The sequence below is a fragment of the Phoca vitulina genome, unplaced genomic scaffold (assembly GCF_004348235.1).
Source record: "Phoca vitulina isolate PV1807 unplaced genomic scaffold, GSC_HSeal_1.0 scaffold7, whole genome shotgun sequence".
Taxonomy (NCBI): domain Eukaryota; kingdom Metazoa; phylum Chordata; class Mammalia; order Carnivora; family Phocidae; genus Phoca; species Phoca vitulina.
In genome coordinates this window covers 11073403-11085690 of record NW_022589710.1, presented here as the reverse complement: position 1 = coordinate 11085690, position 12288 = coordinate 11073403, and the positions used below count along the sequence as shown (strand labels likewise).

General features: G+C 35.7%; 1 protein-coding gene across 2 annotated transcripts in view; it reads left to right on the top strand.

The window, feature by feature from the left end:
• BAZ1A (bromodomain adjacent to zinc finger domain 1A) overlaps nt 1-12288 on the top strand; it is a 93371-nt gene that overhangs the window by 42055 nt on the left and 39028 nt on the right. For both annotated transcript variants that reach the window (XM_032404939.1, XM_032404938.1), the window contains 5 exons: nt 4600-4701; nt 6951-7038; nt 9942-10076; nt 10859-10958; nt 11650-11816. In XM_032404939.1, the coding sequence (XP_032260830.1) occupies nt 4600-4701; nt 6951-7038; nt 9942-10076; nt 10859-10958; nt 11650-11816 (592 nt within the window). The remainder of the gene's footprint in view (nt 1-4599; nt 4702-6950; nt 7039-9941; nt 10077-10858; nt 10959-11649; nt 11817-12288) is intronic.

Below are 12288 nucleotides of genomic sequence, written 5' to 3'. Positions count from 1 at the left end.
AGAGACACAGCGAGAGAGGGAACACAAGCAGGGGGAGTGGGAGAGGGAGAAGCAGGCTTCCTACGGAGCAGGGAGCCCGATGTGGGGCTCGATCCCAGGACCCTGGGATCATGACCGGAGCCAAAGGCAGACGCTTAACGACTGAGCCACCCAGGCGCCCCCCCAAGTTTCCTTTCTTAATGAAAGAGCCAAATAGTGAAGTTCATTTGCAATCCAGAAAATTCTCTGAAAATTTAACTAAATTGATAGACAGTACTGACGGAAATAATCCTGAAAATATTCACTAGTTTACCATCTGATTTCAGTATGATTCAGGTATGCCAAGTACAGGTGAGTGTGTCTAGATGCTTTTAGGATTTGTAGAAGAAACTATGGTATTTGTAGCAACTCAGATTGTTAGGTAAATAACACTTTGTTAATAATATACTCTGCTGTTGTGATTTAAGGCTATAAAAATTTAAGGTCAGGCTGCTTTTATCCTTTACAGTGGATCAGAGTTTTATGGAGTCACCTCTAGGCAGATGCTATTTAAAGTTTAAAATACCATAAAAATATTATCCTAACCTAAAAGTAGTACATGAACAAGGATACATTTTTGGTAACATCTTATATCCTGGTGGTAATTTGCAAGAGCACAAGGAAAACTAATTATTTTAGGAACCTCGAAGAGTGTATTGTGTACCCCATTGTGAAATACTATGCAGCTGACTTCCTTCATGAAGTGTAATCTGGCTGTAATGATAACCTGCTTAATTATTAGTAAGATTATGGAATCTGAGTGTTACTTTTAAGGAAGTAGACCTAATTGTTTTGCTATTTGTAGTTCATATATGAAATTTTATGTATGAGAGGTCAGTTTAGCATTTTAAATTCCAAAAACAAACAAAACACCATAAGTAACTATTTATGCAGAAAGCTTAATTATTCGGTCCTTTGTCATTTCTATTTTACTGCTATAGAAAAAATTTTTAACTGCCTCTTTAGTATCAAATATTGTCCATGGGATAGCAACAAAAACAATTACCATTATGAGAAAATAAAACTAGAAATTAAATTATATATATAACTAGGCATATTGGGGTGCCTGGGTGGGCTCAGTCAGTTAAGTGTCCAACTCTTGATTTTGGTTCAGGTCATGATCCTCAGGGTTGTGAGATTGAGCCCCATGTCTGGCTCCGCAATAGAGCCTGCTTGGGAGTTCCTCCCTCTGCCCCTCCCCCCGCAAAAAATGTATATATAACTAGGCATATTGAAATATGGTGTATTTATAAAATAAATAAGTGATAAAATTTTGTGAATAAATCATTGGAATTGCAATCTAATTTCTATAAATATAATATTTGATGTTAATGTGCCAGTGTAGATCTAGTAACACTTGTTACTAAGAAAATCAGTCTCTTAGTCACAGTCATGGCTAAGATCACTACATTCAATTTAGTATTCCAGCTATTTAGGCCTAGGCTTTAGGAAGCAAGGGAGAAAAATTATTAAAATGGGATTTCTTTTTAATACTATCTTTTAATTCTTATGTTATAGGTGAATCCATATGACAAGCAGTTTCTGTTGGTCTCTAATAGCTGTACTTCCTTGGAAATAATCCAGTTATGATTTTATCCTGTATAGAATTTATGTAAGAGTTATAGCAAAACCCCCATAAGAATATTTTCACTGATTGGAAAAAATGATTTTAATTCTGTTATGTTTTATCTTCAGAAATGAATTTCATGATATAGCAGGAAAAAACAAAAAATAGTTTTATATACACACAAAAATCACATTTTTATAGCCTTAAATCCATTAAGATAAAGTCCATAAACAAGTTTTCTATAAACAAATAATATATAAATATATTTATGCATTTATAATTGTGACTTAAAATATAATAATATACTGCAATTGGTAGTAAATCTTTTAAGTGCAATCTATATTATACTTGATCAACCCCTTATATGTATAAAATAGTAGTGATTAATTGCTAAGTTAGCACCAATTCAAAAAATGATATCAAGATAAAAAATCAAGTCTGTTCTTAAACAACTGCTGTTGATTCATCAAAACCCATTTTTCTTTTTCCCTGTTTTCATTCCAAGAAATTCCTTTATTGGGAACTCACATCAGTATTGCTCTCTGAACACTTAGACTTCTCTCTCTCTCTTTTTTTTTTTTAATTTATTTATTTGACAGAGAGGGAGCAAGCACAAGCAGGGGGAGCGGCAGGGAGAGGGAGAAGCAGGCTCCCCACTGAGTAGGGAGCCCGATGTGGGACTAGATCCTGGGACTCCAGGATCATGACCTGAGCCGAAGGCAGACACTTTAACGACTGAGCCACCCAGGCGCCCTGAACACTTAGACTTCTCTCTTTGATCTCTTCTTTTGGGACAGTGCTTTTCAAACTGTAGGTTATAGCCTCATGTAGGTTGTGAAATTAATAATGAATTTTAATAGAATAGAAAGTATTAGACTGCATTCCATATAGTCAGGTTGAAGGATTAAATATATCTCCTGTGTATACTGGGTCTCAATGTAAAGATCCTTGGTGCTCCAACTAGGAAGTTAATGCTGTTAAAGGTAAATACTTCAGTTTTTTGTGTTTTTTTTTAAGATTTATTTATTTATTTAATTGACAGAGAGAGAGACAGCGAGAGAGGGAACACAAGCAGGGGCAGAGGGAGAGGGAGAAGCAGACTCCCCGCCGAGCAGGGAGCCCGATGCAGGGCTTGATCCCAGGACCCTGGGACCATGACCCGAGCTGAAGGCAGTTGCTTAACCGACTGAGCCACCCAGGCGCCCCAGATACTTCAGTTCTGTGTGATTGTCTCATACATCCCTTCCGTGTTGAATTTCTATAAATACAGTGTGTACTATACTTATCACACTTTGGCCATATCTGACCCTCATTGCTAAATGTTTCCTTTATCATCCTTTTTTTTTTTTTTTTTTTTTAAGATTTTACTTATTTGACAGAGAGAGAGACACAGAGAGAGAGGGAACACAAGCAGGGGGAGTGGGAGAGGGAGAAGCAGGCTTCCCGAGGAACAGGGAACCCGATGTGGGGCTCGATCCCAGGACCCCGGGATCATGACCTGAGCCGAAGGCAGACGCCCAACGACTGAGGCACCCGGGCGCCCCTTTTATCATCCTTTCGTATCATTTTCTTCTCAATAACCCTTATTTACATCCCCGTTATATATGCACTTGCATTCACAGAGGCAGCTTTTCAAGAATCCAACCACTTGTCTCTCTACTGCCACCACTACCACCGTAGTCTGTAACTGCCATCAGCTCTCACTTGGTTCAGTGCACTAGCTTTCTAATGGATGTCCCTGTTTGCACTCTTGCCCCACAGTCTGGCAGCCAGCATGATCTTTCTGAAATGTAAGTTACATGGCAGCCAGAGTGACCTTTCTGAAGTGTAAGTTATATCATTATCTCCCCAGTATTCAGTATCCTCTAGTGTCTTTTCAGAGTAAAATCCAAAACCCTTATATTGATGGCCTATAATCTGGCCCTTCTCCTTCCTCTGACTGGATTTTTTATTCTCCTTATTTATTCCGCTTCTTGTGCAAGCCATGCCTATTTCCACCTCAGGGCCTTTACACACTCTTTTCTCTCTTCCTTTGAACTCATTTCCCCAAGATTTTCTTGTGAGTTGCTCCCTCTTTTCTTTCAGATTTCTGCTTAAATGTTAACTTCTTACCAGGCCTGTCTCGTCAGTTTATCAGGATTGTCACTATATAAAATAGAGTACTTCCACCCTGCACTGTATTCCTTTCATAGCACTTACCTCCTACCCTGTTGTATATTTTTGTTTGTTTGCTTGCCTGTATCTCCCCACTGTATTTCTGTTTTGTTCACTACTTAATCCTTATTGTTTAGTTTTTGGCACATTGTAGTCTCTTAACTATTTATTGGACAGATGGATGAATGCATCCTCAAAGGAAAAACAAGATGAGAAGTTGGTTGAGACAAGGATTAAATGTATAGCCTCTGCCAATTCTTAAAATAGGGTAAACTACATTATCTCCACTTTTGCTCTTGCTTTACATAGTATTAAGAAAAAAGCTTAAAAGCAAATCCAAGAGCTATTTGTTTACAAATTTATCTTACCTAAACTGGGTACTTTACTTGTGCTTATTCATCTTCAGTTAATTTCTTCACACAGGAAAATTTATTGAATGAGTAAAATACCTACCTAACATAAAACAGTGCTTTGTACTATTTTGGCTGATAGAACGGAGAGGGATGTCAGTAACTTATAAAATCCTAGTTAAACTAAAAATGCATTAGATTCTGTTACAGTGCGTTCTTAGAAACTGTATTTCTATTTAAAATCTCACATTTTCAGGGGCGCCTGGGTGGCTCAGTTGTTAAGTATCTGCCTTTGGCTCAGGTCATGATCCCAAGGTCCTGGGATCGAGCCCTGCATCAGATTCCTGCTCGGTGGGAAGCCTGCTTCTCGCTCTCCCACTCCCCCTGCTTGTGTTCCTGCTCTCGCTGTCTCTCTCTGTCAAATAAATAAATAAAATGTTAAAAAAATAAAATAAAATCTCACATTTTCAAATAAATTATTAATTGATTTGTGTCTTTGCTCTTTTTTAGGAAGAAAAAAGATGCAGTCGATCCCTTATTATTCAAGTACAAGGTGCAACCCACTAAAAAAGAATTGTATGAGTGTGCTATTGTTAAAGCAACACAAATCAGGTAAAACTCGGTATCTCATCTATGCTGGTTTAAAATAGAATAATTGTGTTCAATTAAGATTTGCTATAGAACAGTGTTGCATGTGATTGCTTCCCTTTTTAAAATAAATGTACACTTATAGACTGATTAAGTGAATCCTAATGGACTCCATGAGCCCTTTGTAAGTAAAACCCAAAGAGTCTTCAGTCTAAAAAATTAAAAAGGATCCTATTTATGAGGCACTTCTCATGAGAGGACTCAGTTTTCAATGCTGAGAAGTCTGATGGTACTTACAAATATGTCACATTTGTAATATTTTATTCATTAGATACAGACATCTGATCAGTCTCTTCCATTCCTTAAAGTTAAATAATAACAAATTAGTATCTTTAAAAACTCCTGTTTGAAGGGTGCTTGGGTGTGCCGTCAGTTAAGTGTCTGATTCTTGATTTCAGTTCAGGTCGTGATCTCAGGGTCGAGAGATTGAGCCCCAAGTCGGGCTCCGTTCTCAGCATGGAGTCTGCCTGGGATTCTCGCTCTCTCCCTCTGCCCCTCCCTTGCTCGCGCATATGCTCTAAGTAAATAAATAAAATCTTTTTTAAAAAATTAAGTAAATAAAAAAATAAATTCCTGTTTAAGTCCTAATCAAAAGAGGGGTAATGAGTTGTTAATATTTAAAGGAATTGACTTTAGGTTACACAGATCTATTTTAGGACAGTCCCTTTTGATGCCTGCTGAGGTTAGGCCCTTAGTCATCTGAAAGTAAATTGACGTTATCAGCCAACTATCAACTTGCCACCCAGTAGTCAATCTTGCATTTCATTTGATGTAAAATGCTTTTATTTGGGGTGCCTGGGTGGCTCAGTCAGCTAAGCGTCTGACTTCAGCTCAGGTCATGATCCCAGGGTCCTGGGATCGAGCTCCCCATCAGGCTCCCTGGGAGCCTGCTTCTCCCTCTCCCTCTGCCTGTGGCTCTTCCTGCTTGTGCTCTCTCTCTAGATCTCTCTCAAATAAATAAATAAATAAATAATAAAATCTTTAAAAAATAAAATAAAATGATTTTACTTACTCTCATATACTTCTTGCCTCATATATACTGATGAGTCCAAAGAAAAGTGATAATAACATATTACTTTCTGTAACTATGAGGGGGTATGTGTAGTTTTTTGTTTGGTTGGATCTTGGGGGTCCATCATTAATTTAAGATCTCTGGAGTGTAGTGCATTTTATTATATGCTGAAAAATAGTATTCCCAAAATAATGCTCATAGATTATTCACTTTTTTTAACTTTTTTTTTTAATAAGTAGGCTAGTGGGTGCTATGTAGGACAATACAATTCTTGAGGACTAGTATATTTATTCAATAGTCAAGAAATAATTAACCTTCTTATTGTCATCTACTCTATGTATGGTGGTGGGATAGCACAGTAAGCCAATCCTTTCTCTCATATAGTCCTTTCTCTAAGAAAAGAATATACATTTTTGAGGAGGCTACTACTTTGAAACTCCTTTATTGTTTATTCACTCTTAGAAGCTTTTAACTTGGCTTTTCTTGGAAGGAATACATAAATTCAATTAAAACATTTACTTTCTTTCCAGAACTTTTCCAGAAATACTTGGGTGTTTAGGGGTATTTTTTTTGTTTTGATTTGTTTTTGGTGGTGTTTGTTACCATTGTGGTGGTTGTTTTTGAATTTGGGGGCAAGGGAGAATCAAAAATAGCATATTTTTGGAATCTTAATTCTAATTCTCTTTCATTTTAATCCCATGAATTTGTTGGCTGCCATACGAAGTTTAAATACAAAATATTTTAGAAATTGAAACAACCTATGTTCAAGAATGTTCACATTATCCATTTGAATATTGACTTAGTGTTATGTGATATCTTGTAGCCTCCTGATTTTAATTTTTTAAAGAATTTCAATGGTGATATTTCTAGGAATGATCATCTAATTTTCTAAAATTAGGTTTACTCTGTAGTATGTTTTCCTTGAGGTTTGATTTCTAAGTGATTCTTATGCAACAAATGTGTATACTATGTTTGTAATGGACATTTATAATAAATCCATTCAAGTTGATCTTATAACATTCCATATAAATACTTATGTATAAAGTTTCTCATAACTTATACATAAATACTATTGGAAAAGGAAATATCTTTCTTTTCCTAAGCTTGAAATTGAGGTTATTGATTTTTAGAGAGTATAGAGTTCAAATTGAATTCTTTGATACTAACACTTTACTCTTTCTCCTCCTTTTTCCCCTGGCAGTCGGAGAAAACACTTATTTTCTCGTGATAAATTAAAGCTTTTTCTGAAGCAACACTGTGAACCACAAGATGGAGTCATTAAAATTAAGGTAATCAGAACAGTGAAATTATTTATTAGAAGGAAGAAAAAGAGATAGGTTGTGTTATAAAGTTGAAACATTGCAGAAATGTTATGTCAAAGTTGGTTGAAAATAGTTCTCTTTTTATCTGGAGCCAGTTTTTAGTAATCTTTCTATTAATTGGATTTTAAATACTATTTTTGCAATTGCTAGAATTGCTAGATGGCTCAGGTACTGCATTTTTTTTCCCCCTTGTAAAAAAGATCAACCAAGACATGTAAAAAGAGATGGAAAACTTGGAAAAAGAAAATGTTATAGGGGAAGGGAACATCTGTATTTTTCTAAGTGGAGTCCTGGCTCACAAAAATAAATTCAAAGAACAATGCTAAAATAGATCCTTGTCCCTCTGCCTGCCGCTCCCCCTGCTTGTGCTCTCTCTCAATCTCTCTCTCTATTTCTGACAAATAAATAAAATCTTTAGAAAATAATTAATAAATAAATATTAAAGTGATAGTAAACATTTTTCTCATAGAGTATAACAAAAAATTATTAGTGGATAAAGTTTAATACCCAATGTGGTGAGTGTAGTCTGCTATTAGGAGTACTACAAGAACACAAAGATGTATTTGTTTATTGTGTTATGTGTGTATGTATAAGGAACATTGACAATTGATGTATTAAAATCTATTTTGGGGGCACCTGGGTGGCTCAGTCGTTAAGCGTCTGCCTTTGGCTCAGGTCATGATCCCAGGGTCCTGGGATCGAGCCCCGCATCAGGCTCCCTGCTCTGCGGGGCGCCTGCTTCTCCCTCTCCCACTCTCCCTGCTTATGTTCCCTCTCTCGCTGTGTCTCTCTCTGTCAAATAAATAAAATCTTTAAAAAAAAATAAAAAATAAAAAAATAAAATAAAATCTATTTTGACCTTTTTTGAGCATATATATTTGAGAAGAAACCACCCATATGCTTTATATTCATATTTAAAGGGCAATTCTGTATATTCAGGCGTTATTTATGTGGGATAGTTGACAACCATCTTAATAGATTTTAATATAAAATCTTAATAGATTCTTGATTTATTATAATGGCCGGAACTGATTGAGTTTTAAATGTTAAAAGTTATGTTCTACCACGAATACAATTATTACACAGAAAATTTAATTCCTAGTTGAAGTGTTTTTGTTTTGTTTAATGATTTAAATTTTTGTATCATTATTTTCTTATACATTTTCTGAAAGATACTTCTGTAAATGGCATGTTTTCTTAGAAAGAATGATGATCTTGGCTATTAGACCAAAAATAATCTTCAGAATTGCTAGCCAAAAATAAAAAGTTTAGAGTTGGACATGGATGAAAGGTGAACAAGTTTTGAAACTCTTTTGGATTTAGCATTTATCCTAAAAGCACACAACTTCTGGTAAAACTGAGGTTGACTTTGCTGAACTTAAATTCTGAGTTGAAATTTGATAAGAATTTATCAGCATTTCTCCTTTTTGCCAGATCAACTTTAAAATTTGATACATTTGATACATAAAGTCTTTAAGTTAAAAAAAAAAGTCTTTATCACCCCCAATTGCAGGGAAAATATAAATATTCAGCAGTTAGGAAATGGTTGAGAAAAATTTATTGGGTTAATACAGTGGACTTGTAATGTTAAATATATGGATTATTTACATAGAAAATTCCATACAAAATTAGTGAAAAGTAATGCAAACCAAAAAAGATTATTATATAAACATAATTTTGAAATAGTTTTAGAATTTAAGAAACTGTTGAAGCATTCTTAGGTATTTTATGGGGGGACATTCCTTTGAATTGTGGTTTTTTATCTTTTTGATAAAGCTGATTAATAATAGATCAAGTAAACCAGCTAAAATGTGTATTACTAGATAAAGAATATTGGTGTGGGTATGCATACACACACACACACACACACACACAAAATGGAATATTACTCAGCCATCAAAAAAGAAGAAATCTTGCCATTTGCAATGATGTGGTTGGAACTAGAGGGTATTATGCTAGTGAAATAAGTCAGAGAAAGACAAATATATGATTTCACTCATATGTGGAATTTAAGAAAGAAAACAGATGAACATAGGGGAAGGGAAGGAAAAATAAAATAAGATGAAAGCAGGGAGACAAATCATAAGAGATTCTTTTTTTTTTAAAGATTTTATTTATTTATATGACAGAGAGAGACAGCGAGAGAGGGAACACAAGCAGGGGGAGTGGGAGAGGGAGAAGCAGGCTTCCTGCTGAGCAGGGAGCCCGATGTGGGGCTCGATCCCAGGACCCTCGGATCATGACCTGAGCCAAAGGCAGACGCTTAATGACTGAGCCACCCAGGCACCCCAGTCATAAGAGATTCTTAACTCTTGGAAGCAAACTGAGGGTTGCTGGAGGGGAGAGGAGTGGGGAGTGGGGTACTTGGGTGAACAGGAATGACAGAGGGCACTTGATGTAGTGAGCACTGGGTGTTATCTGCAACTGACGAATCAGTATATTTTACCCCTAAAACTAAAAAACAACAACAACAAAAAAAAACAAAACAAAACAGGGACTTCTGGATTGGTCAGTTGGTTAAGTGGCTGCCTTCAGCTCAGGTCATGATCCCAGAGTCCTGGTGTCAAGTCCCACATGGGCCTCCTTGCTCAGCGGGAGCCTGCATCTCCCTCTCCCTCTGCCTGCCGCTCCCCCTGCTTGTTCTTTCTGTCTCTCTGATAAATAAATAAAAATCTTTTAAAAAAATAAAATAAAAACCATAAGGGAGAGAAAATTTTAAAATGTGTGTTACTGTTTATTAACACATGAAATTCTAATGTTTTTGACCTTGTCTTTCACAGCAGTCCTATGACATTTTAGAGCACATCTATGTATGGTTTCCTAATGGTGTTATTACTGTACCTTATGTCTTTTTTTTTTTTTTTATGAAGGCGTCATCTCTTTCAACATATAAAATAGCGGAACAAGATTTTTCTTACTTCTTCCCTGATGATCCACCCACATTTATCTTTAGTCCTACTAACAGAAGAAGAGGAAGACCTCCCAAACGAGTATCTATTAGTCAGGTAAGTAGAGAACGGTAAAAACTACATTGTAGCTCTTAATAAAACTGTTCAAAATTAAGAGCAGTGTTTGGCTCCCCTCGTGCACATAGCCTTAGGAAGGAATACATTCCTTTGTATACAATGTGTGTACTGTATGTTGATAACTACTTAACAGTGAGGCTTGTAGAAGTTTCAAGTGTGAATTAGACATAGCTTTAATGCCACAGGGATTTTATACCAAAGTGGAAGCAAGCATATAAGCAGTTACTGAAATGTAAAGCAGGAGAAATACAGAGGATAAATTATGGGATTGAAACGTGAAGAACATTTAAAAGATAAAAGATAATAAAAATATCGTACTAAGCAGGTTATTACAGACCATTATTCTCCCAAGAAATAGAGTAAAAAAATCTTTTGGCATTATTTAACATTGACCATAAGAACTCTCTTGACATGCACCTCTTTCACATTTGATGTCTACACCATTTAGTTTATAAGGTACCTTGGACAATTTTTTTTTGTTTTTCTAATGCATATTTCTAAGGCTCTCCTTGTAGATCACTGGTGGTTTTTCCTAGGAGGTTTTTGTACTAATTTGTAGAGCTATAGAACTAACTCATATTCTCTATGTTACTATGATTAAAGTTATTAAAAGTTCAATTATGCTTAGAATAAAACCTTATTGTATAAAGAAAGTATACTTGATGGGTTTTAAAATTTTTATGACTGTAAAAACAAAGCTGACCATCAGTTTGTAAAAGTTGTGGTATTCTACAACTTTAGTTTCTTGGCTTGTTTTTTAGGAGGACAGCGTTGCTAATAAACAGACTATTGCAAGTTATAGGAACAAAGCTATTAAAGAAAGAGACAAACTTTTGAAACAAGAAGAAATGAAGTCACTGGGTGAGTTTAACATTCTCTCCAAAAACTGTTTACGTACAGGAAAGAATATTTCTCTGTGCTTGGTAGGGAGTGTTTCTGAAATGACATATTTCTTTTATTTGGGTTTTTTTTTTTTAGCATAAATAGTTTTCTCCCCTCAGGTATCTATAGATTTTTATGATAAATGAGACCTGTGTTCATCTCTTAAAACAGTATTTCAAGGTATAGCATATCCCCTATTAAACCAACCTAATGCTAGATTAAGCACAAGTTGGAGTTTCTATGGCTTACAGACTGTTTGGGGCCATTTGTTTGATTCACACAGCTTTATAAAATATTGCTTTCCAGATTTGACTATATATATGAATCACTTGGGAATCTTATGAAGATTCTAAATTAGTAGGTCTGTGTGGGAGAAGAGATTCTGCATTTCTAACAAAGTGATACTTTGCTACTGGTCTTAGGACCACACTTTGAGTAGCAGGGCTTTGAAAGGCAGGTATATGTTTGTCCCAGTGCAGTAGTTTGTCTTAAACCCAGCCAACTTGCTTTCCCATTTTAATCACCTGCTGGCTCCCTCCAGCAATTTACAACCCCTGTGAGTCTCTACCGATCACATTTAACCATAAAATATTTCAGGGATCCTTTTTTTACATTAAAAAATGTGTTGTTTTCTGTCTGTGAACAGTTCTAAGTTTGATCTTCTCCACAGCTTTTGAAAAGGCTAAATTAAAAAGAGAAAAAGCAGATGCCCTAGAAGCAAAGAAAAAAGAAAAGGAAGATAAAGAGAAAAAGAAGGAAGAATTGAAGAAAATTGTTGAAGAAGAGAGACTGAAGAAAAAAGAGGAAAAAGAGAGACTTAAAATAGAAAGGGAAAAGGTATTCATTCAAGTATATTAGCTATGCTCTCTATATAAAAAATAGTATGATTTACATATTTAAATTAATGGGGGACATCTGGGTGGCTCAGTCAGTTAAGTGTCTGCCTTCAGCTCGGGTCATGATCCTGGGGTCCTGGGATCGAGTCCTGTGTTAGGCTCCCTACCTAGTAGGGAGCCTGCTTCTCCCTCTGCCTGCTGCCCCCCCTGCTTGTGCTCTCTTTCTCTCTCTCTCCCTCTCTCTCTGACGAGTAAATAAATGATATCTTTAGGGAAAAAATAAATAAATAAATTCATGGTTAATTTTCAAATGCTTTTACCACTTTGATTGACATTTCTAGTTGTATAGAGCACTGATAAACAGTTATTGGTTTATCTCTCTTTTGCTTTGGAAAATTTAATGAATAATTTAAGGTTCAGCATATATATACATGCCTTTAAACCCCAAAGCCTCTTAAGTACAATTCGTTTCT